Source organism: Lepisosteus platostomus, chromosome 13 (assembly GCF_059453375.1).
Source record: "Lepisosteus platostomus isolate fLepPlt1 chromosome 13, fLepPlt1.hap1, whole genome shotgun sequence".
In the NCBI taxonomy this organism is placed as follows: Eukaryota; Metazoa; Chordata; class Actinopteri; order Semionotiformes; family Lepisosteidae; genus Lepisosteus; species Lepisosteus platostomus.
This window is the reverse complement of record NC_142623.1, coordinates 44,810,545-44,837,647: the sequence shown is the minus strand read 5'-3', so window position 1 is coordinate 44,837,647 and position 27,103 is coordinate 44,810,545. Positions and strand designations below refer to the sequence as shown.

The window sequence follows — 27,103 nt, the reverse complement described above, 5'->3', positions numbered from 1 at the left end:
GTTTCCAGAGGCCGAGGAGCTGTACCAGAAGCGAGTGCTGACAATCACCGGGATATGTGTGGCTCTGCTCGTCGTGGGGATTGTGTGTGTGGTCGCTTACTGCAAAACCAAGTAAGTTATTTCTGCGCGTGCAGTCATGTTTCTTTGAAATCTGTTAGCCATCTGGTTTGGTCTTAAACTGAGTTTCTCCAGCTCTGTCCATGTTCGTGATTTCATTTCTTAAGGTAACATACATGGGAGAGACATTGCTAGCTTTTACTAATTTTAAGAAGGAAAAACTCCTATATTTCTGTTTTTTTTATTTACATTTTATTTTTTTTAATTGCATATGACACAGGTCACCATGTGTATTTAACAAGTTTAATTACCAGCACCAATTACTTTTTTTCTCACAAGTACTGTAAGTATATGAAGTGTAGGGACTGCAGTGGTTGATTTTAGGCCAGAGTAACCCCCATCTAATATTCCGTCATAAGCTCTGTGAAGTAACAGAATAAATGCCATGTTTTATTTGGCAAATTTCTTGAACCAAAGTCACTATGAAAAGTAAGAGTGCAAAAAGTACTTTTGAAGAGTTGGCAGCATGTTTGAATGAAGCTGAACATAAAAAAACTATGTGCATGAGTATTTAGCAATGGAGATGAAAAAGTTCAGAGAAATGCCTTTTTTACAGTGGGCTACAGTGATCTCTTTATCACAAAGTTCTTTTGGGAGTGAAGCTCTAAATGAAAAAGCTTTACATAAAAAGTTGGAAATATTTCCAATAAAATAACTAGGCTGATAATAATTGATAGTTAAATTGACCCACCAGCTGATAATAATAATAATAATAATAATAATAATAATAATAATAATAATAATAATTGCTTACACTGATATAGCGCTTTTCTGGACACTCCACTCAAAGCGCTTTACACTTCCACCACCACCAGTGTGCAGCCCCACCTGGATGATGTGACGGCAGCCACAGTGCGCCAGAACGCTCACCACACATCAGCTATTAGTGAGGAGGAGAGCAGAGTAATGAAGCCAATTCATAGATGGGGATTATTAGGAGGCCATGATTCGTTTTCAGAGTGTACAGTAAAAATCATTATTTGGTTGCATTTCCCTTTGATGCATTTATTGCATGAAGTCTGCATCTTATAGAGCACACCAAAACCTTTGCATGATCATTTTATTTGCTTTGCCAACTCTTTAGTGCAGCCAGTTTGATTTTTGTGCCTATTCATATAGTGTTTTCACTTTTTTCTTCGGTGTGTAAATTGCTGCTTAATTTAAGTCTGGAAATTGATTTGGTCAGTCTCAAATTTTCCACTTTTGTTTTCTCTTGAAAAATTTCTTTGGCATTGGCCACATGTTTTGAATCACTGTCACGCTACAGTACATGGTAAAGCACCATCCAATCATATTGGAAGCACTTTCTTCTAGATAAGTATCAAGGTGTTTCTGTAAATTTCGGAATTTGTTCTGCTTCTATCATTAGTTACATTATCAGTAAACATGAGTGAGTCAGGTCCATAAGTATCTATTCATGCCCATGCCAGGCTATACTTCACACATAAGGTTTTGTTCTTTGGAATATATGTGGTTCCTTTCTTTCCCATCTGTCCATAAAACATTTTTTCAGAACTCTTCTGACTCAACTTAGTACCTCATGACGGTATATGCACCCCCATGCACACTGCTAATCATATTCAAGAGTGGATTCATGAACGCCAGGATAAAGCCAAACTTCTTCCATGGCCTCCCCCATCACCAGCTCAAAACATCACTGAACCTTTAGGGGATGTTCTGGAACGTAGAGTCCAGAGTAGATTTCCACCTCCTTCACCTCTCAAACAACTGGAGGCTTTTCTTCCTGAAGAATGGTTCAACATCCCACTAAAACCAGTTCAAAACTAGTGTAAGGATTGAAGCTGTTCTGAAGACAAAGGGCAGCCCAACTCCTTATTATAAAAACATCCTCATATTACTTAGTGTTTCCATTATTTTGTCCACTGCCTGTAGTGTAAGGGCCTAGGCATTCACTGCTGTCTCTAGAACATATGGTACTTATATTATATCGCAGGCTAGAATGCTACACTTAAGCACTTATGATTTTGTATCAATAAATTTTAAACTTTAATTTCAAAACCAGTATTATTTTATTATATATAAATAGTAGTATGTTATCAGTTTTACTTTTATTATTTTAATATTATTATTTTCAATGAAAACCTATTGTGTTATTAATAGTCTGAATGATGTAAAGTACATCAAAAGAAGTTGTAATCCAAAGATAAATGGTGTGTCATTATAGCTGCTCAGTATCGTATAAACGTCCATTTGCAGTGCATTTCACAGTAAAAAGGCTCCCTTGAGAATATTTCTCAGTATACTGCGAATAATGTAATTAAGGATGCTTCTTTATTACTGTAGACATTTCTAAGATATTTTCATTTTAAGTAGCTGTAGGGTATTGGGCACAGTGTTAAAGCACATATTTTTACTGCCACATTAAGGAGCTAAAGAGGTCATATACAGCTTGTAAAGTCATTTTGTCACCTGTGCTCATGAGCAAACTATGTAAGGTTGAGCATGGATCTGCTGACTCAAGTAGTATGGTTTTGCAAAAAACAGTAAGAAATTAACTAGAAATGTGTTTTACTAGTAAATAAAACACAAATATTTCAGATTAATTAATGTTTATGATTTTTTATCTAAGCGATGTAAAATCTTCTGCTGTAGGCAGATCTGCAGTGCACAGATGTGAATCTAGATAGTGTTGATAACTTGATACATGGCGGTATTTCTGCCAGTGTGAATATGAATCATATAGTATAAGGGGGTTCACCATTGCTTCAGAAATATAAATAATTTTAAGCCTTGACATGCTTATTTAATTCTTTTAAAACAGATCAATTTCATGTCAGACAAAATTATACCTGTATATTTAATATTGTTACTTTATTCTAAATAAAGTATTTTAAATGATTTAAATGCATGATTATTTTCTTTCATTTAAGCAATAAAAATTGACAACACTGAGTTCATGCAGTATGGTCTTCCGTGGGCTTAGATGACTAAGTGTCTCAATGTGTGTTTTTTTCTGCAGGAAACAAAGAAAGAAAATGCATAACCACCTGAGGCAGAATATGTGCCCAGATCACCAGAACAGAAACCTAGCAAATGGGCCGAACCACCCAGGGCCCGGCCCTGGTCCTGAGGAGATCCCCATGGTGGATGTGAGTGCACACAGCCTCGTGTCCGGCCACAGCCACGATCACCAACTCCATCAGCCTTCATAGTGATGGTGATGGCGATGATGGTGGTGATGACAATGATGATGATGGTGATGATAGAGGTGATGGTGATGATGACCATGATGATGATTTACTACATGCTTTACCATCTATCTTGTATTCAAGGTTTTTTATTTTAGTTCTTTCATTCTATTAAGATCACTGAATTGACATAACTCTCAAAAAAAGGAATGAAGGATTAAGTCATTAATTATCATGTAAATTTGGCCAAATACACGCAAAATCTGGGACCAGTGCCCCTGTATATCGAAGAAGGTACCATCAGGAAACATGGTTGTCACTTCTGCTATTATGATTGTAATTGAAAATGGTGATTTTTTTGTCACAAACACACACTGAATAAAATATCTTTTTAACAGTTGTCCCTCTAGCCTTTGGAGTAAGATATCCCTGTTAAACAGTAAACGCTACTGTAAATACAGAACAAAGAGGTGAAGTGAGTTAATTAGGTGTTTGCATTAGGAAGATACATTTGAGGATTCAGGGGATTCAGCCTTGTTTTATCCTTCCTCAGTCTGAAAAGACAGTGAAATGGAGCAGCAGAAACCCCCTACCTTAGCCACCAGGGTTATTTTGTGTCTGTTTACATATATTTTTAATCAGTCAGTGTGAAGGATGCTTAAACAGTATTTTACAAATTTAGTGAGAAGTAAAATTGCACTCTGTTTAGTATACAATTCAAACAACAACACAACTGCATGCTCGTCAGCTGGCAATTATATATTGAATTCCTAATAAGAGCTTCTTTCCCAACCATCATGATGATTATGCATTATGTAAATTAAGCATAATATGTGCCAAATTGTGTCTGTCTTCAGCTGTTTTATTTAATTTAAGCAGTCTTTCATGCTTAACACATCTACTTTGTGGCACCTTAATTAAAATGTGTCCTGAAAGAATCACTAAAATGAAATACAGAAGATAAAAAATGGAGTGTAAAGATCTCTGGACATAAGGTTGAATTGAGGGATCTGATGAGATGAGATTCCACAGCAATGTTAGTGGGTCTACCCTCTTACTTAAACATAATGTGCAGGTTAAATTATTGTAATCCCTTTGGACATGTTTTACACAATTAATAAGCCACATACTGTAGAAAAGAGAATATGTACAGTACCTTACAGTTATTGATTACACAGTAGTAGTTACTTTGTTTGTTAATCAGGAAGTCAAGTAAATCAGTGCTCAAAAACTTTGGTTTTCCTTATTTGTCTGTTTTCACTGAGGTTTCATACAATGTTGTAACACCAAAAAACATTAAAAAAACAACTTTAAAAACAGAGGTCTCCCAATCTAGTGGTGCTTTATTTAAACCCAGATCGTGTGTTAATCAGACAAGTTACTGGTTTATAAATAATATGAACTTCAGTTCCTGGTCGAAGATGTCTAGGAAGGCAGGTAGAATGGGTTTGTACAGGACTGAAAATCATGTGCTCGGCAGATCTGCACACATCGTGGACAGCTGGGCTTCCCACATGCCGTGTATTTCTAAAATTCAGCTCAAGCTTATTTCCAATTTAAAAATGCATATGCTGTACAGTAAGAAAAAACCTTTTTCAAAAGTGTGAAATTTTCCAAAACCATTTATTCCACCTCAGCTTTTGCCATTAGATTTCCACTTATTTTTGCAACTTCCTGTTAAGGCACAGTTTATGAACAGGGTTACTGAATTAAGCACCAGTCCTGGTCAGGTCGATTTACAAAGACAACCTGGCTAGCTGGAGACCCATTTATACAGGAGGGTACATTACTGGAGTGATCTGACTGGACACTTGCTTGAGAAGACAACAGAAGTACCTGATTTGAACCTGCAGCCTTGCAGTTACAAGCCCAGAATACTAACCTCTAATCCACACTGATGTCCACATGATTGCTGTTGCAGACTTTTAAGTGGTTTTCAAGGTACATTAAAGGAGGGCCCATGCTGTGAGCATGTGTCATTGTGTTACAGTTTTCAAAACGAATGTCATTGCTCTGTGCCCCATGAGAAGGAATAAGGTAAATGGATGAGTTTGCGTGCACTTCCTTCTAATTTTCTCATCAGGGTTCTCTTTCTCTTGCAGTACATTTCCAAAAACGTTCCAGCTACTGACCGGGTGATTCGTCACGAGGCAGAGACTTCGTTTTCTGGCAGCCACCCCTCCTCCACGTCTCATCACTCTTCAACAGCTACCAACACATCCAGTCACAGGTAATGTATTCATCTTCAGGAATTCAGGGCTTGCATGGAAATGTCTAATCTATAATTAAACAGTCATAGCTGCCTTGGTGAGAATTACAAGAGCTTAAGATCTGTAACTCTGGTAATTTCTGGTGCAGAGGATAATTCTGCCATTATATAGCAGTGAATGTCAGTGAAGACACATGATGTGTATTTATTTTTGTTGTTACCTTTCAGCTACATTTTATGCAATATTCTAGTCATCACCTTCAAGATCGGGGGATTCTTATTCCCCCAACTTCTCCAGCAAAAATATTATCCAGATACAGTATTCTATAGAGTGCTATACTGTATATACTTAGAAACATTAGAAATGCAACAAATAAAAAGCATTTGCTGTCTTGTTAATGCCTCTCAGTATCTTATAAATATGGACTTGTGATGCTCACAGTTGAATTTTAATGGTGAGCTAAGCTAGATTATACTTTGAAACTGTAATGTGGACTGTCAACTGGAACTTCAAAAACAAGACCTTTTTGTTATATGAAATATAGCACTCTTGTAATTCAGCTTTACTTTAACACCTTTGTTGCAGAATGTAATTGTCCATGCTTTTTATTAGAGATATTTGCAGTTAAGCAGTACCGCATATATTGCCATTGCCGGGACTGACGCTGCCCAGATACATTGTGGTTTGACTCAGAACTGCAGACCTACAAAGACCTACATGTGAGAAACAGAGAACTCCTATTGTTTTTGAGACCACATAACCTGCATTTGTGGTGAACCAGGGCTGTAACACTCCAGCATGTCAGTTTGAATGGTTACCTTTTGGTTATTCACAGCCTGATTGGAAAAGTCATAAATATCACACCTTGCTTTGTAGGTCTACATGCGCAGGCAGTGGTCAGTATGCTGTTTTGAGGTGTCACAGTCCTCTTGCTTTCCTGTGCAGACATGAAGACCGCACGTGGAGCTTGGACAGGACGGAGAGTGTTATTTCAGACTCACATTCTGGCATGATGTCATCCTCAGTGGGGACCAGTAAATGCAACAGTCCTGCCTGCATCGAAGCTCGGGCGCGGCGTGCAGCACACTGTGGCATTACTGACCCCCGCCGCCCCATGATGCAGTACAGGGACTCCATCGACTCACTGAGAGACTCACCACACAGTGACAGGTGGGGAACACACTCTGGCGCATCATTTAACCCTCTATGGTACTGAAGTTATTTTGATGTATACATTAAGACATTCTTTTGACACTGAGGAATGCTTTTGAAAGGTTTAATAGCAATTCTGTTCTTACATAGGGAATCCTTCAAGAGGTAGGACAAACCCCTTAACCTTGACTAGGTATGGGTACATTCTGTATAGCTTGCAAGCTCCTCTTTCCTAGCATCTATTGCTCTTATCCTTTCCTGTCCCATCATTACCCTTGCAGAAGCTCATCGAATCAGTCCACTCTGTAGGGAGGCATGAGAGTCCCTTAGCCTTGTTCTCACAACAAGGCTATTGTTCCCTCAGTACCAAGTCTGGATTAATCTGCTTACCAAACAAATACCATAATATTATGTGATTTGTCTGTAGCTGTTGTAAAACAGACAACAGACTATGGATTCAAGTTGATGATCGTATAGTTAGGGCATGCAATTTTGGAAAAAACCCACAGCTGTGTGAGAAGCCTGGTCGGTTCCGGTTTCCTAATGAATACCAAAGACAGGGACATATGTCACTGGCAGAATTGATTTCCTTATTTCTGCCACAGTCACTTCAAGGTACCGGTCCTCAGTGCTCTACGCTTTGCAAAACCAAGGAAAGTGGTGATGAGTGATCGGACCACACTGCAGCACGTCAGGTCTTAGGCTCTGTTGCTTAAGTAGTAGGGATATTTTCATGTGTCATTATATTATTTATACAATTTATTTATTTTTGTATCAATTTATTAGATTTAATCATCTTTTCTGACAACTTTTGATCCCACTGTCTGAATTTTGGGATACAATTATTAAACGGCATACCGCACCATCCAGGCAGCCAAAAGTCTCTCTAAAAAAAGTTGCAGACAGAACCAAATTATCACTCCTCTTAAAGCTGACTTATGCCCAAAAATCCAGCACTGAGTGTAAAAAGTATGTAAGTAGTGTGGGAATACTAATCCAAACCCTAACTGGGGTTTCACACGTGCTATTCCACAGTATCTCTCTGAAGCCCATCAGTCATTGGATTTTGAAATGTTCCCCATACCCACGAGTATGAGTGTAAAACAATCAAAACCATTGATAAAAGCTCTTGCAAATGTATTAAATTCAATAAACTTTTTTATTAACTTTTGATTTGACTGACACCAATGTGCAGCATCGTTTCACAAAGGTTACTTTTCTTGAGCAGATCAGTACACCACCACTATTACTCACCATAAAGCATTGTTGGATGTGGATATGGTAAAGCACCCATTACAAAAAATAGCCTAAAGGTCTCTGTAGAAATGTCAGTTTTAGTCCAAAGGCTCAATAGAAATTGTACGGTATTGCTCTATTGTCACTGATACTACAGTAAATCATTGGCACGCAACTATGGCAAGCATTTGATGACTTAAAATTAAGATTAAAAATAAAATCAGTTCTGTATTTTCTATATTAAAGCCTTAGACTAAATTAACAGGTTCACTCTACAAACATATGAAGCATGAAAATGTCTTTGCACTTTGCTGTATGCATTACCACTTACAGTACTTAAAAAATACTGAAGTTATATTGGAAGGAAACAGCATTTGAGTTTGAGGTCTCAATGTTAACCTTATCACTAAAATGTAGCAGACCTAAAGCAGTCAACTTACATCCTGCTGTTCTAATTGTTTTTTTTTTCACATTTTTCTTTTTATTTTACATTTGCAATTAAATCTTTCAAATGCATAGATTTTAATGTGTATATTTAAATACTCACAGTACCATAGAATACAGGGGGCAGCAATGTAGATCTGATGGTCAGATTTGAATGCTTAAGCAGGTGTGATCTATTAATCTATAAAGGTGCTGTTTTCTTAAAACATGTGAAGTTGTCTATGTTGTTCTTGTTCTCCCATGTCAGTTAAACTGTGCATCCCACGGGAAATTGCCGCCGCAAGTAAAAGGAAGTCACAGAGCTAAGTAGTATGTTTTCATATTGTGCTAAGAAAAGTAATTTAAGAGCATGAAGGTGCCACAATGTCCTTGGGAACAGGGCAGGTGAAAACCTAAATAACTGAAAGAGAACTTAATAAACACTACCGAGGCACTCTGAAAGATGACTTCAAAGGATGTGCACTTACTGGCCACGACCCTGTATTGGATAAAGAGGTTAGAAAATGGATGGATGGGTTTTTCCAGCCAGGAAATGCGTGAGAAGTCTGTCTTATGCTCTTCAGGCAAAACAGAGTTCATTTGAATGTGGGTTTCTGCTATTTTGATTATTGACTGTATCTGATTCATGTGCCACACCTTCAGAAATCGTGACGATTTCTAGTACAATTCAGCAAATGTGCTGGAACTGCTTTTAGGTCCAGGTGCCACAGAGGTAATGAAGACAGTCTATCTCTAAACAGAATACAATTGTGGGACAGGACAAAATCTTACTTGCAATTAAAGTATAGTGAAATTAACCTCACACTTTGTTCAGCACTGGCTTCAACATACTTTGCTCTATATCCAAACGTTTCTGTGTCTGTAAGTTAAGTTTTGAACTGAATTTTATTTAAGCCCCACAAATGTTTGGACCCAGTCAGCAGTGTTCTTTAGAGCTGAAGTTAACCAATTACTGTACCGTACATCGTTAACAATGTATGTTTTGCTCATGGCTAAGATCTCTATAAATGTATTTTATTCTTATTCAAAATGTGTTTTAAAAAGATGTGCCTTTGGAATCATATCCAATTTTTCAGTGTTTTTGAAACAATTAATCTTAATTGGGTCAGAAAATCTTTTTCTACCACAGTATCATTACAAAAATACTGAGTTGGCTGCTGAAGTACCAAAACATAAGAATATTTTAAGCATCTTGTTCACTAAATGTAAACACAAATATGTTGCACATGATTGTGCAAAACACACCTTCTTTTGCAAGATATTTTAATTTTAAAAAAATCCTGAATCTTAAAATTGGTCTTCACCATTCTTTTGGGCCTACATCAGACATGTCTGTCCCCATGTGTTGCAGAACACGGAGTCCCTTTTCCTGGTGCAGCTTGATAGGGAGTGACCAAGCACTGACGTGTGTCTAAAGCATGCAAAGTAACCTGAAACCTGCTCATACTGATTAGGAAGAAATGTGGTTCAAATAAACAGCATTTAAATAGCTAAACAATTTTTAGTAGAACACTACTACAGTAGCTTTGTACAACAGCAGTAGACATTTGTGCAGCTACTGTATCTCCACTCTGTATGTTCAATATTGACATCAGTCAGTTTTCTGGATCCTTGCTTACCTGATCTTGTGGGCTTCTAAGGGAAGCCAGGTCCTTGGTCTGGCAAGTGGCAATGGAGTAGGATCTGGTGATCAATCTGTGTGCGTGATCCCTCTCTCGCAGGTACGTGTCAGCCCTGACGACACCAGCCCGCCTCTCACCTGTGGACTTCCATTACTCACTGCCTACACAGGTGCCTACTTTTGAAATCACGTCGCCCAATTCCAGCCATGCAGTTTCGCTGCCGCCCGCCGCGCCTGCTGCTTACCGCGTGGAGGACGACCTGCCCCTGCTGCGCCGGTACCAGGTGCCCCTGCAGGACATCCAGAGGCACGAGGCGTACCGGCAGCAGAGGTGCAGCTACCTGAACGACAGCACGGGCAGCCTGCCCTCTAGCCCCTTCCGGCTTGTGGAGGACGACGAGTACGAAACCACACAGGAGTACCTGTCCGCCCTCGAGCAACCAAAGAGAACTGTCAGCAACAGCAGGCGGTGGAGAAAATCCAAACTCAACGGGCACATTTCACAGCGCGGGGAGGCAATGCGGGACTACAGCTCACGGAGCTGCGTGTCCGACAGCGATTCGGAGGAGGAGCAGGCGAGTGAAAGCACGCCTTTCTTGAGTATGCAGAACATGAACATGGTGGTGAACACAGAGCCGTCCACCATATACAGACCGGCTGACAGCAGGACTTATTATTCGTCGGGCCGGCACAACACTCGTGGGAATTTACAGACCAGACTAACACACTCGAGGTCAAAACAAGACAATGCACCCCTTTAAAAACCAACCAACAAATATATATTATAGACCTGCACCTATAAGAAATATTTTTATTTTATATAACAGACAGATATTCTAAACAAATGAAATATTTATTTTCATTTTAGCAAAAGTTGTCTACTAGCTAACAGCAAAGACTTTTTTTATAGGGAAAACTCTATTTATATGTAAATTTTGATTTACAGCTTAAAAAACGTGCCAATTTTTTCACGACTTAAAAAATAGAATAATATTGTGGTGCCTTTTGCTGTATGCTGATGCCAGAGTTCCAGTTGAGTTTTTTGTAGCCTTTCTAATATGAACTCATCATTTTTATAGACATTTTTTTTCTGGATCTGTTATCTGGGATTTGTTTTCTGATTTGAACTGTATTATCCATAGATGTTGGTTAAGCTCTCATACAGTATAACTCACTTCTGCATAAAGTGTATGTTTACATGAAAAACAAATCACAGACATGTTTATCAGTTTTTATAATTCAAAGTTGACATTGTAAAGAATTGTGTTTATTTGGGTTGGAGGGAATGAGCATGTCATTTATTTAGTGTCAAACCAACAAGTGGTGTAATATTACGCTGCCCAAGATTGCAAGGGTTTCAACATAAACAGAAGAGAGCAGACGTGCAATGATGCCAGTCACTTCTCTGTCTAAAACTGCATGCTAATCTGGGTTGAGAAATGGAAGCATATTGCCATCATACCCTGCAGGTTATTTAGCTGTACATTACAGATAAGTGACAGTCTTGTTTTATGGTTGTGCTCTTTGCCAAAACTCATGGGCTGGTGTAGAGAAACCTCTCATTTTCATTGACTGCGGTCTGTGAAGTATTATCCTAAATTCTTTAAATCTTTGATCCCCAGTGGTACAAAAACATTAAGTAGTGGTTGCAATAGCAGAGCATGTGTCAGGGGCTTTCACTGAGGGTGCAGGTCCACCTTTAGCTGCAATCAGAACTTAGCCCTCTTACCGACAACTGGCACTAAATTCTCATGGGCATGATGAGACATTGCACAATTGCTCCTTCAGAAGGCTAACAAGCTTGTTGAGGCTCATGGGCAGTTTGGGCTGCTTCCCAGGCACCATCATGAGACTCCCAGGAGAGTTGGATTGACAGGACTCCTACTTCTCCAATGCAGATTCCAATTGTTATTTTATGATTAATCATTCCTTCTTACACAGAACGTGTGATAACTCATGTTAAGGCCTTCTTTGTAGAATCATACAAGTCCAGGCTGTGCAACATTGTCAATAATGCCAAAATATGCAAACATATTTATGTATATTTTTGTTTGTTTGTTTATTTGTTGACTTGACTGAATTATTATCACAAGTATTATGTCAGCAAGCCATTTTCTATTTAAAAACTTTTGGTAATACTTTAGTATTATAGTCCTCTGTGTGATTTTTAAATTCTGAAATGTTTAATGGATCTTGAGCTAGACTTCTGAAAATGCATTAGCCTGGTTAATTAGTTAAAAAAATACTCTCCCCTTCAGAGTTACAAAATAAATTATAGATTATATACATTATCATTATTGTTATTACCATAAAGGTGTAAAATTATGCAAGGTTGGATACCTTTGTTCTTTAACGTATATATGCAGATGTTTATTTTGTGTTTTCAGCATAAAGCCAACCTTTTCGAATATGTTAATAATCACAGTCATTAGCTAATATTCTTTGATCCATCTGGCTTTGCTGGCAGTAGCGTGTGACCAGCAATAACATCAGTTAAACAGTTGCATGAGGGTGACGAGCTGTGTCTGTGATCGTGTTGAAGCTTTCTGGTGGGACAGCTGCCCAGAAACCCTCATCCATTCTCCATGGAGAGAAACCAAGGAAAACATAGAACTTTGTAGGTTTGCAATACTTCAAGAAGAGCATATTTTGGCATTGCATTTTTATATGTCATACAGGAAAATAAAGATGTAATGTGAAATATTATTAATAATTCTGCAACACAGTTTTCAGATCAAATCGATTGCAAAGGCGACTCTTTTGGTTTAACAAAATAAAACCACAGTTCTCAGAACTAAGCATATAAGCAAGTCCTACTTAACTGCTTTAATGAGAGACACAGTGTTAATGGTGTAATGGTTCTATATCCTAGATTAGAAATTGTTTTCCTTTAATGTCTCACAGCAGAAATCCGGGATTTTTAATTTCGTAACTTTTTTTTCTGATTGAGTTGGATTTGATGCAATGAAGGCGGTGCTTCTAGTTAGTTCACATGTGAAAAAGCCCCATTTGGAATTCTTACTCTTTTATCCTGCAGGTTCTTTTATTTCTGTAGCTTGGCCCTTTTTAACAAAAGATCACCTCGTTTCTGCATGTCCTTGGCAATTCAAATAGATGGATGCATGGTGAAGTGGCAACTGAAAAGTTTTCCAGTTAGTGAAAGTGTATTTAATTTAACATCCAGCAATAAATCCCTTTTCTCATGTCCATTCTTGGAATATGCTAGAGATTTTGCGAGATTGTCTTAAATACTTGTAAAATAAAAAAGATATCAAACCACCTGTTCACATAAAAATAAATCTTTATTCATATCATTTTAATATAATCTCTTCGTGTCTATAAAGAAATACTTCATTTTCAACCAGCACCTGGGCTACATTGAACTTCACCATTACTCCATGGGATTATTAAAAAAAACATTAAAGGTTGCTACCCCACTAAAAAATAAATGTCAGTACATGACATTTTCTACCCTTTCATTTGACAGTGTGCAGATGTCGCATATGGTGTCTTCTGTGATATACAAGTAACAGATCAAGTTTTTATTGCGTTCACTTTAGTGCAATACTGTAGGCCTATTATGGGTAAGAAGTCCAAAGAAAACATGCACTTAAGGTCCAAAAGCATGGCTTCTTGCTTGCACAGAGCAAAAAAATCAAGCAACTAACATGCAGTACTGTAAATGTAATATTTACATTTTTTTAAGAGGTATCCACCCTATGATAGACTGATGTTCTATCCAGGGTGTATCCTAGCTTGTGCTCATTGCTTGCTGGGATAGGCTCCGACCCTGAGCTGGATAAAGAGGTGAAAAAACGGATGGATGGGACGTATTCATGAAATTGTTAACTTCAGTTTTAATCAAAAGTGGGTGAGGGTTCAAACTGTGATCTTGCATACTTACATCTAACTACATATAAATATTACATTTTGTTTTCACACCCCTCTTCCATCCTAGCTTCACCCTAGCAGCAGCTCTCTGGCACATCCCTCATTCAAAGGGGTGCTCTTCTCCTCAGCCAGTTTCAGCCCAGCAAACCTTGCTATTCGAATCACTCCTCTTCTCTGCCTTAATTAGATTTTTGACCAGACTACTGAATGCTGTTTGGCACACATGTTCAGGTCCCAAATCAAATACACTCCATTGCAGTTGGGTTAGCCTTACTCACTGAAGGTTAGTTTTTGAAAGATGAAGACCTGTGTGTTCATCTTGGACTTTTCTTGCTTGTGATCCCTTGGAGATTTCACTTTGCTTGAAGGTGATCTCAGATCACATGAAAGAGAAAACTACTGCAAACCAAATATGATGCAATTTGTCATCAAGTAATGAAATATGTTTGCAGCCATGTAATAACTCACATTTGTGGTAAAAGAGTGGTCACACTTGAGATTCAAGATTTACCTGATCTATGACAGCATATTCTGATAATCAGATTCATTTAAAAATGCTTTAAGTTATTATTATTATTATTATTATTATTATTATTATTATTATTATTATTATTAAAGTCTGTAGTTTATTAATTTTGAATGTGTTATGTTCTATATATCAAAAAAACAATGCATTCTGGTAAATGAAACAATTGTAGTTTTGGGTGAATTCCACGACTGCTACAGTACAAAAACATCATAAGAAGATGCCCGGCATGACTTTGCATGTGAAGCAGCCAATTTGAAGACTTCCACAGATGTATCATAGAACTACCCATTTGGAACTGCCCACATAGGAACACACAGGAGTGAAGAGGAGCGACTGGGATCTTTGCAGGTAAAACAGTGAAATATTAAAATATGGTGTTTAACAGGCTTCCACTGTGGTCATTGGTATGTAACACACATTGTGGCATTATGAGGATCGTGTTCAGTGTGGAGGCGGAGCCCTCATCTAAGGGTGACGCGTTACCTTGATAACCACAGCTGAGGCGGTTAATTTTGGACAACCGTTCAGGAGTATGCTGAACTCTTCCCCAAAGGATCAGTTAGTAGGACTCTAGTCCTGGACCCCCGCAAGGGGAGAAGATAACAGCAACAGTCTCGGAGGGGATTGTGGAGGAAGAGTGTAAGGTCGTCTTTTTTTGTTTCTTATTGTTGTCTTTTTCTCCTCTCGTCCTGCCGTGTGTCCTCACCGGGGCAGGCTGAGTTTTCAGGTCTCGCTCTCCTTTTTTTCCAGTCTGGATCTTGCTGTTCCAAGCAGTGTGTTTTTATTTTTCCTTTTTTTCCCCCCTCTTTTGCTGACTTTTACTGGTGTTTGCCGTGGCTCCTCCCAAGAACCGCATTGTGACAACGTGTTGCCAGTAGGCTCCGTTTATTGAGATGTGATGATGCACACAGAACATACTTGAAACAACAAAGCTGGTACTGTTCTGATTGCAAAAGGTTCAGGTTGGTTCTGTGGTCCCACTTATCTGTGTGAAAAAGCACACCTACCCAACTTCTCCAAGGGATGAATGAGTAACTATAGTGCTTAAAGGGCACATTAGGTTTATTCTGAAAATAACCTCTCTTTACTATGACCTTTAAAAAAGTGCATTCGTGTCATGCTTCTTATGTAAAGTCTTCTACAAAATGTCAAAATGCTTATTACCAAATCCAATGTCTCTGCTTCCAATGGAAAAGGTTGTCCTTTCCACTGACAATTACAGTAGATGACTGTACAAAGAGAAGAGTTCAAGGTATGATGTTCTTACATTGGTGTTGTGTGCTCAAAACCTCACGTTGCTGAGAAGCCTGAGGCCCATGTCAGTCAACCAGGTCTGGTGACCTTTGACATGTCACAAAAAATAAAGTAGATTTACTTTTTGATTTCATTTGTTTCAACTATTTACAGTATAAAGAAATTATTCTTGTTTAAGTGAACTAATTAGCAGAAACCCATTGTCCAGTAAGTACAATGGTATGCTGTTTGCTGTAGGACAGACAACATTACAGCATGTTTGTTTCACCAAAATCTAATTAAAAATTAATTTGTTTTACAAAACCATGTCATCCTCTGACAGGACAAAAAAAAAAAAAAAAAGAACTACTTTCCCCATCTTTATTTTTGGTATTTAGTAGTATGTATTTTTTCAGTTATATTTACAGTACACTAGAGTGTGTATAGTGTACCCTGTATTCCACCCATAAGTATTACTGTTGCAAATTATTTTAATGCCTCTCAGTACATTACTACTCTTCCCAAACGCTCGCCAGCCGCTGAACTGAGAACAGATGCTGGGCCCAGAGCTGCAGCCTCCCCAGACGCACTCCTGTGTCTGGGAAAGATGGAGTGGAGCGCCTGTACAGAGCTGTTAATCACCAGACACCTCACCTCCCCCAGGAGCTTTACCAGTAAGGTTTTTTTTTGTTGCTATTGCAGGTGTCGGAAGACTAAAAAGGATTGTTTCCATAATTTTGGTTTCTCCCCTGGAGCTTTCATCTTCTGCCATGCCTCCAGTAACAGGCCTCTCCTCAACAGGATCAGCACTGTTGACCAAACCCTTCCTGCAACATCTCTCACTGTTACTTCCTGACCTTTATTGTTCTCCCTCCCCCGTTGGTCCATCATTACATCTTGTTTCTGTGTGACATCATCTTCAATTAACCCTCGGCCAATCAGAACGCAGATTATTCAGTACATTTTCTCAGTTGGAGGTTTTCAGAAGGAAGGGGCCTTTTGGTTTTTGCTTTGGCTTCGCTTTGTTCGTGTGTGTTTTCGTATAGCTTCAGCTTTTGTTGGTTTAAGTTCGTCTCTTTGTACTTTTTTGTGTTTATCCTTGTTTAGCCATTACCTTGCCCAGACATATTGCATCAACCTCTGTGTTCTTTTGTACCCTGTTACTTGTGTCTACTCTCGTTTTCCCTTTGGTATTTGTAGTTCACTTGTGTATTTGTGTGAACTGTTGTGTTTAGTTTAGGTTGTTGGGTGCATTTTGCACACATAGTTGTTTTTTTATATTAGTAACACTTGTTTAGTAGAGGTGAGTGCCTTTTGTCTCGTATGGTTTTGGGTAGTCAGTAAAGGTTAGCTAGGGTGTTTGAAGACGCCGAAGAGTGTTTCAGGTTTTCTTTTGTAGTCAGGTTAGCTTCCCCTCACTTTCTTAGCCAGCTCCATTTGTGTATATTTTATTTCCTTTGGCACCACTCTAGTTCCTTTTCACTGTGTGTTATTACGTACCAGTCACTTATTCACCTTAAAATAATCACTGTTGCACCAAACCTTGTTGACACACTTCCTAGTCCCTCACCAAAACCCACCTGCATCCAAAAATAATCCTAAATATTACACCCTTTTACCTCTAGACACTTGGGGTCGTAAAACACTCACAATCACCTCCTGGTCATGGATGGGCTCCCTGTCCTTCTGCTATCCCTGTCAACACAGTGTTACCCTGGACCTGACAGTGGAGTCTTTTAATGGTTTAGAGATTAAATGACTTGAGGAGATGCAGTGTGGTAAAAAAGTACTCCTCCTTGGAAATTTTTTGGTTATTTATTTAGACATATTTGACTTTGTGGTATGTGTAGACTAAATGGTATCAAGGTGTCCAGGTCCTGAGGCAGCAAAGCAGACCCAAATCTTCACCCTCCTCAGCCTTGCTTGATGGTTTGTATGAGGTTCTTCTGGTCTGAGGCAGTGTTTGGTTTTCTCCAAACATGATGTTTTAAATACTGGCCAGGCAATTCCACTTTTGACTCATTTGTCCAGAGCAAAAAACATCCTTGATTTTCATTCAAGTACTGTATTGCAAAGTTAAGCCAAACAGCAATGTTCTTCTTGGGCAGCAGGGATTTCTTCTTGACAAAGGATCCATGAAGCCTTGGGGTTCTTTAAGTCTTCTAGGAGCATCATGTTGTCAGATTTTGGAGTGACTTTGGTAATACAGTCAGTCCTGGGTAGATAGGCAGTTGTTTTGGGATTTTCTTCCTTTGTAGATTATCTTCCTTACCTTGGAATGATGGAGCTCATATTGTTTGGGAATGGCTTTGTAACCCTTCCCAGACTGATAAACAGCAACATTTCTTTCTCTAGAATTGTCACAGATTACTTTTGATTTGGGAATAATATGTTACTGCAAACCTGAGTACTTGAGGCCAAACAGAATCACTTCCTGATGATCAACTGTTCATTTGTGCCTGTTTTGGTGTACCTGATTCTACATACCCTCTTAATCGAGATGGTGGAACTAATGGTGTACTTACTTATTCACACATACTGTATCTGTTGAGTCCTGGCTGTTTTTTACAGCTGTTTTTTCTACTAAAAAGTAGAATTTAGTGTTATTTGTCAAATAAGATTAGTTTTATCTAATATTGAGACTTAGAGATGATTAGGTGAAGGTCAAATGTCTAAATATGTGAAACCATAAATTATTAGGGGATTACTTAGTTTTTCACCACACTGTAGATGCAGTGCCTAACCATTGCTGTTCAAAGTCTTACTCCTGCAGTTGTGTTTTTATCCTATACCATTTTGTGCATTTTGATATGTTAATTATGTTATGCCTCACAGTTCAGGTTAGGAATTGCTATGGCATTTACCAATTTCTGCTGGGCAGGAGATGAAACCTTGAAAACAAAGCCAAACATTAGGTCATAATTTTAAGATGTATATCAATGCTCATACACTACACTGTACAGTACAGCATGTGGTAATAGTTACTCATGACAGACACTCATGTTCATACCTTTGATTCAGATCATAAAAACTCTTCCCCAGCTCCTTCCTGACTTCACATTAGCTACAGGAATGCTAGGAACAAATTAGGAAAAAATCCAGCATCCCTGAAGCGGAAATAATTTGAGATTTAAGCTTGTCCCGGACATGATTTATGACCCTGTATGTGTGAATTAAAACATCAAAACAACTGTAGTTACAGTATATCAGGAACAATCACCCCAGAGTGCCCTTGGCTCTGTGGGCTGCAGTGGCAAGTAAAGAATTTGATGCCAGCTGCAATCAATGTTTTCTAACCCTTAAAATGTTAATGTGCATGTTATTGTAAAACAATGTAAACTACATGGCAGAACTCCACGCCAGCTTAACTCTTTCTTCAGCAATCCAATTATTAGGAAGTGAGGTCCACAGCGAATTGTATTGAAGGGTAAAAAGCCCCATTTGCTACCAACCCACCCTTCACCCAACGGAGTGACAACCACAGTTACAGGAAGATTTGTTGTCCCTGTTCCAATAACTGTTGCCCACAAGCTCCTCAGTACACAGTTTTTTCCCCAACGTCTGCTCTCACAAAATTGGAAGCTTTATTAGCTTGAAAAGAAAAACTAGAAATGTTTAATCCCACTAAGGAGACTATATGAACCCCTGGACAGTGAGACATGAAAGGACAAAGTGATTTTTTATTCCTGATGTTCAAAACACAAAATCTGTATACTTCATACAATTTCCAGAAGACCAAAGAGAAAAGACATAAGCACAAGAATAAACGTATTTAAACGTGTCTATAGTGCACAATCTCGTTGATCAGTAAAAGCAAGACAGAATCTATGTGATGTGATGCTGCTGGGGGTGTGGTAAGTAAACCCCACTGGTCTCTACTGATCTGGAGACTTTTGTCTCCCCAAAACATTGTTGCAATTAAAAGGCACTTTATTTACACAATAAGCAGAAAACTAAGCCCAGCGCATGGATGGAGCTTCTACCTTACTCAGCTTTCTAGCTAAATATCAATTTAGCTACTCTGTCCCATATATACAACAAAAAAGATATCTTACTATAGTACAACAATAAAAACAAAAAGGACAACTTTGACGTAATCCAACTGCAAGCACTAATTTAATTTGGTCTGTATTTTCAGCAGTGCTGACCTCTTCTTCTTTCCGTTCTCTCCAGTTTTGGTTCCTTGGTGTTCTTCCCTTCTCTCTCGACATGGTGTCTGTTAGTATTTTTCAGCTTTGACTGTTTCAGTGTCTTTTCCCCAACAGCATCGCAAATTGCACATATCAGGTAAGTACTTGGCATGTCGTTTTTTATAGTACTTGTAGCTCAATCCTAGTTTAATTACTTCCAACAGTTTAAGTCTTCACTCATCAGTGGGATGAAATCAAAAGATGGATTTACTCACAATTCCACGTAGCGGTGGTTTAAGCTTCTGTTTTGGCTCGGTACATGTTCCTCTCTTTAGCCTCTGCTTATTATCTCTGCAGTTGAGTTATACTGTCTGGTACAAGACACACACCTGTGCCTTGTTCCAGAAATGACAACATCTAAAAAATCTGACAAACCTGCCAAAGTAACACTCATCTACTACCACACTCCTAGGGGAATCACCACATAAAGAGTAGGGTTTCACCCAGTATTGAACCTATTAAAAGCCTGTACTCAATGCTTCTTGAAGAAACCCCCAAAAGTAAAAGAGCATTAATGTTCTAAATGAACTAAAATAAACAGAAAACAAACCGAAAATTAACTGTAAGGAAATCCTATTTAGTCATATACTTTTAATATGAGTCACCAATTTATGTAACAGATTTAGACTAATAAACAGGATCAAAGGCAATAAAACTGTACAATTATGCATTGTGAAAGAATTAGGTTTTATATCAGTTGCCTATTCAGAAAATGCATATTGTTATTAAATTTTAAAATATTTTAATAATATGTTTATTATTTGAAAATTATTGTTTCTTTGAAATACCAAACCAGAAAAAAACTGAAACTGGCCTACTTCTGAGAGATGTTGCTCTAAGAATGAAGTTTTACTTCTATAAGGAGTCTAGGGACTACCCAAATAGTCTAAAGAATCCAGGAAACTGACTCTGTATAAGGCAATATCTTGTTATGGGAAAGTCACAACACCAACTCAGTACCATAAATATACCAGCTACATAAATATTATTATTTAATATTTAAACAGATTAACCACTGTGAATATTCTATATACTTGAGGCTATTCAGCAGTGACACAAATGAGGTTTTACTGTAAATGTTTTTCCATTTATGCAAGCCAGCAACGTCGATCTTTCTGCAGGACAGTTCAAGTCCGCAGACCTGAAGGATAACAATGAAGTTCGTTTAGAAAAACAACCTTCTCAGAGCCTCTCTTGGAGTAAAAGGTATCAACAGGAGGAAACTACAACTGATGCATGGGAAGAGTAACTGAACCCCCACAGCAGTCTGTCCAGAGGCTGATCAGGTCTGTGTGTCAACTCCAAGACTGTGTAAGTGCTTTGGGAGATTAGATCCAAAATGACAAGGTGTCACTTCCGTATTGAAAACTTATCACGATTCTTAGTTGGGATTTTTGATTCACATGTTCTGTGATTTACGTTTGTTATCTGTGGCCAAAATGTGTGATTATGTCCATTAGATTGTTGCACTTGTTTTCTGTCAGTAAACTGCATGTCTGTACTTCAAATGTTAAAAACAGCAGAAAGGGGTATTTTCAATACTGACATTAATAGTTATGCACATTTAATGTAATGTGATTCTAGGGATTTAAAAGTCATGAAATTTTAGTAAAATAGTTTGCCCACACCCTCAATTGTGCCCTGTCTTGTTGTAATTTGCAGACAAAAACAAAAAGTACAGCCCCTTTTCAAATTAAGTGGATTGTGAAGGGGTTTATTGAAGAGCACAGAGAAGGTGGTGTTTAACCCCTGTCTCTTTTTTGCCTTTCCAACTCCCTGAGCACATTCATCATAGGCAGCAGGGACACGGGGAGTCCCAGTCGAACAGCTGCGGATTTTTAAGTGCTAGCTCATCGACAGAAACTGATTTGTTCCACTGGAGTGAAGAGACCAAGAGATACCAAAAAACAGGAAACCTACAAAAAGGAATTAGGAATACTAGGCTTTTCAATTCAGGAAGTAAATATATACAGTAGTTGCAATATAAGAAGACAATTAGGTGGTTTTTTTTCCTCTGATAATTGTTAAATGATTTTTGTGTCTTCCCTTGTCATTGTCTGAAACCATGGAAAAGTAAATCTGGATGCTTCTGGTATTTTATGTGACTCTTAGTATTTTCTTCTTTTTCCATAGGAGTTCTTCTAACAAGATTTTCTTTTTTACATAATAATTCCCATATTGTCAGAACATCTGACCTATACATTTTTACATATGATTTAATTCTAAACATAAAGTTTATGATTTAAACCCATTTAAAATACTGAATAAAAATCACATTTAAGTCTTTTATAGCTATACATAATTAGCATCCTTTATGTTATTTATAAAGAAGCCATGATTTTTAAATCAGTATTTTAAGTATGTTTCTGAGAATCTAAGAAACGGTCTAAGTGAAGGAAAGCCATTTAACCAATATTATAGCAATTTATAGTTACAAGGATCTCATCCAGCTTCAGTTGTGTTGCTGGACATCCACACCCCTTTGAAATATTAGTCTCTCCTTAAAGTTGTTTCACTATATTAACTTACAGTTTGAATATAGACAGAATCACTGCAGTAAAAGTGCCAATAGGATTAGTAAAATTAAAAAGAGGATCTTGGAATTTATATATGTACAGGAAAACAAGCACATTGAATTAGAGATTATTAAAGAAGTGGTTATTTTCATATTTCTACAGTCCAGGTTCCTTGAAATGTGAAGTAGAGAAGAGGAGAGAGACACATGAAAGCACTTTTACCTTTGTGAAAGGCTTGACGCCGAGAATTCTGCACACAACTGTGAGATGCATTTCAATTTTCTCTGCATAATAACTGTGTCATTATTTAAAATGTAACCTGTAATTGTGTTTCTATGCTACATGTAACCTTTGGCAGTCTATAGTGTAAGGCAATCCTTTCTGTAAATAGGCCTTGTGTAGTTTTTTTTTATGGAAAGAGGTACAAACCATAGCTCATAAAGTCAGTCCAGTTGGCCTCTAGAAGCACTGAGCTTGCAGATCTGAAAGCTTCACTGGGCCACACAGTCTCCTTTGTGGTGGCAAGCAGGTGGAAACAATCTGGATGGGATAAGAGCTGTTTTGGCAAAATTACTCTATCTTTAAAACGTCAGCTTTATTTTAAAATGTTTAAAAATGACAAAATCAAAATAGTGGGGATTGATAAATACTGTTGATGATACAACCACCCATATTGCTGCTCAATTGATATATATATATTTAATTCTGACCTTCTAGTAATCATTCTGACTATCATTATTACAATAAATAATAATCCATTCTAAGACTAAATCATACTCAGACATTTGGGTGAATACTTTAAGACGCACATCCAACCTTGTCTGCTTCCCCTGTTTGCTTACAGTAAATGCTTTTTCATCTAAAAACATTTTTTCATCTAATTTTATAAAAATCACACTCATCAAGTTTCCCCCATCTTATCAATTGAATCTGTAGTTTTTCCAATTTCGTGACATCCCTAAATACTTTCTTTGGAGGGAGGTTCAGTTTGGAGGCATGGCAGTATTTAGGTGGTACAGAGCACCTTCTATTTTTTGATTATTGAATAGGCTGACCTCACAGGAATATTCTGGTTATTTTGCTTGATTTGTAATTTGCTTTCAGTTTCAATTCAATTGTTCAATTATATTTACAGCACACTCCCAACATAACATAATCACAGGCAAAGCTTTACAAACAATAAAATTGTATTGTTGCTTTGAAAGCCCCATAGACTTGATGGTTGAGACTTTGCTTGAAATTCACTTGCCTGATCAGGGAACCTCAGAAAGACAGGTGTTTTTAATCTGAAATCACTGAGAAATACTATAATTGCACACACACAAAAACCCCTCAACTAATTGTGTGGCTCTTTGAGTTAATTTTGTGCACACTAATTAATTTAGGTTGGCTACAACAAATGGTTTGAATATTTAAATGTGAAAAACAGAATGTGAATGTCTGAGTACTTTTACAATGCACTGTACTGTATAAAGGTTTAACAGATATATTAAGAGATTTATACATTGTGTTTTATATAATATGTGAATATTACATTCTCTTTCATATATATATAGTATTAGAAATGTAATGTAAATGTCACTTGCAGTCCTTTAATACAGGATTTCAGAGGTACCATATTCACAGCAGTGCCAGCCTCCTAGATTTTGGAACTTTATGAGGTTTCTCCCTTGTTAATCTGCTTCATCTGCTCACACATATTGGGCTGGGACATAGGATTATCCCCATAAACATTTCTCATCCTTTTGTGAATATTCACAGTGCTCTCTCCTTCCTTTCTGTGGAATTTTATCAACATTTTCCAGTCCTACGCACTCTCCATGCACATGACCTTGTCTGACTGTGCAGTAGAGACAGAGCTGAATCTCCTGGGAGCAGGGTCACCCCACTGGGACAAACGCATTCTTCACATTCTCATGAACTGGCCACACCTGAGATCCCCAGTTATCTATAAAGGCAGCACCGGAAGCAGTCTTTTCACATGGGAACCTCAGGGTTATTAAGAACAGTGAGGACCAACCCAAAACCCTAAGGAACATTAAAGCTTTTAGGTTAGATTTTGGCATTTGGGTTTATGTGCAAGACCCCTGCCATACTGTCTAAAAGGGAGTCTTTTGCAGCCTGGTAAACCAGTGACCTGTGTTACTTCAAACAGTGAAGGGGAACTGCAACACCATTTTTATATTTCAGGGTCAGAATGAGTCAGCATTTATGAGTGCATTTCAGACCACAAAGTCAAATGTACACACGGTAACTTGTTAAACTTCCAATTTACATGGCAAAATAGACAACATTTCCAGATATGCACAGTACAATGTTGTGTGATTCGGAATGAGGCAACAAGACTTCTGGTGATGTGTTTTGGCCTTATTACATTTTTATAAAGCCAGTTTGAGAATACATCTCTTTTAATCCAATAGAAATATTGCTCTGGATTTCAAGACAGTTTTGCTGACAAATACTACTCTGCATGCAGATCACACTAGAACATTTCTGCAGTACAATGTCTGCCACACATGCTTCTACATCACATTAGTCATTACTGTGACTAGTGAGCAGGAAAGGCTGCATCACATTGCAATTTGTGGGAACTTGAATGCGAGTTTGCAACAACATGGCGACTTACAATATTTTCACAAAGTTCACGATTTGTCATTTGTAATCCATGATAAAAAACTTTAACATTTTTCTATAATGTCAGTGAATTTAGTTGCTGAGATCTAATTACCGGTCTGAGAAATTGTGACTGCATTCCCTCTTAAAATCTACATTAATAATCCAGTGATGAGCACAATTCCTCTAAATAGTATTTGATATACATACAGTAGATGCATAGAAAAGCTTTGATGTAGAAACGGGCAGTGCGTCATTTTAGGTGTGTGCAGTGATGTAAGGAGAAGGTTTGGATTCAGTCCATAATACCCTTAAGGTTAAGTGTGAGGTGCAAAAAAAAACACATCATCATAGAAAAACAGCTGTTCCAGATGTTTCTTTGATTGTAACATGATTTTGCAAAAATGTGGCAGATGTTGTGTTCTCCTAATCCAGCTTTTCAAGTGGAGCTGTTTCCAGCCTCTTATGCTGATGTTAAACACCACATTATCTACCAGCAGCACCAAAGGTCATAACACTTTTTCTACAATCCTAGCCCAACTTCTGACAGTTAAAGTCAATTTTATTTCCAGAGATGAAGCTTGCGTTTGGATGCAGTGTTTAACACGGCTGTCCCCACAGCTCAGGAGTATGGGATTTGCTTCTGGCCTTGAGTTTGGAATTGGCATGTTTCTTCTTTGGTCACCTGGGTTTTTTTTCAGGTATTTCTCTTTCCTGCCCCCCTGGCCTTCAGAATACTCATGAAACATGATCCAGATGGCCTATACAGAGGGGAAAACTATATAGAGGATAAAAGTTACTATCAACTGTATTAATATGACAAAAATAACACTGGTCCAATTAGATGTTAAATATAATTATTTTCTGGAAACTTGACATTCAGAAAAGGCATGACAGTAAAACAGTCCCTTTTCTGGTCCGGATGGAGGTTTTATGAAATTAACAAATGGCTATCACCTAGTATTACAAAATTCAGGAAGACCTAATTTTTTACACATACTGTACTATCCCAGTTCTTACTTTGTGTGACAAAAGCCAAAACAGTGAGGACAGGGTATATTGTAAGTATGGTACTGCTTTTGGGAACCTGGGGTATCCTACAGTAAGAGGAGTGTGGAATATGGGCTTCTATTTGATTCTATTTAAAAAAGCCACCAAAATTAGCCACCCACTATTGATTATTATTTTTAAATAAGGTATATGAAATAGCACTGCAAATCTGTGTAAACCTGGAATATCTGCAGTTGAAGATCACATCCCTAAGAGTTGAACAAAGCCTATTAATCTCCACCTCAGAAGGATCCTCAGGACTTGCACACCTATAATTTTAATAGCAACCATTTGGTGAAGAACACTGTGCACTTCTTAAGTCCACTGATATATTAATTGACCAAAGAGCCTGTAATTAGGGGAGAAGTGACTGTACTCTATACAAAGACAGAGCCCTTGGCCTAAAGGTACTGTATTGTCTACGGAGAGCACCAGAGCTTAGTGGTAGTTTGAGGGAGCTGGGAGAGGGATTTGAAAATACTGAAAAAACCTTTTTTACCTCCTGACTTGTGGTGCCCACAGTGCCCAAAATATATACCGTTTTCTAAATACAGTAGTAATCTAATCTCTAAATTTCCACTTTCTTCCCTTTTTCCACTGGTTATTTTCGACAGTCAAATGTTTTCAGTCATTGTCGGTTCATATGTTATAGTTGTGTGTTATTCACAGTACATTGGTTTATGAAGGTATGACACCTTCTTCACACACCTGAAGGACTTGGGTGGAAAACTAATAATTAATTGTATTTATGTAGCATTGTGCAAACCAAGCAATTCCAGTGTAATCACAGCTTTGCTGCATTTTGGCAGGAAATGGAAAAAAAGAGGATTGCATTTTGCTCTATTTCATCCCATAGAAGGGATTAGCAGGTGCATGAGTTATGCCCATTTTCTAATGCAGCAGTGCGGATTTGTTCATTTCTCAATACAGACTGGCTCAGTCCATATTGAGACCATATCTCAAAAAGAAATGGTGTAATGATTTTTTGTGCTTGACTTTAATGATATTTAGTAGCTAGTAAATTTGAACTTTTCTGCCAAAGGTAACTCAGATATCTTTCCTTATACAGTATTCCTTTATTAAGACTCACTGTGATGCATTAAATACTAATTTTATCATAACATAATCCAGATTTAAGTGACTTCAGGTGAC

General features: G+C 37.9%; 1 protein-coding gene across 5 annotated transcripts in view; it reads left to right on the top strand.

Annotated features, from left to right (window-relative positions):
• The window catches only part of LOC148650764 (pro-neuregulin-2, membrane-bound isoform-like), a 307,325-nt gene extending 294,071 nt beyond the window's left edge, over nt 1-13,254 (top strand). For all 5 annotated transcript variants that reach the window (XM_088604908.1, XM_088604910.1, XM_088604907.1 and 2 more), the window contains 5 exons: nt 9-111; nt 3,098-3,227; nt 5,369-5,496; nt 6,422-6,646; nt 10,030-13,254. In XM_088604908.1, coding sequence (XP_088461034.1) covers nt 9-111; nt 3,098-3,227; nt 5,369-5,496; nt 6,422-6,646; nt 10,030-10,690 — 1,247 coding nt within the window. In that variant the 3' untranslated portion in view covers nt 10,691-13,254. The remainder of the gene's footprint in view (nt 1-8; nt 112-3,097; nt 3,228-5,368; nt 5,497-6,421; nt 6,647-10,029) is intronic.
• The last annotated feature ends 13,849 nt before the right edge of the window (nt 13,255-27,103 follow it).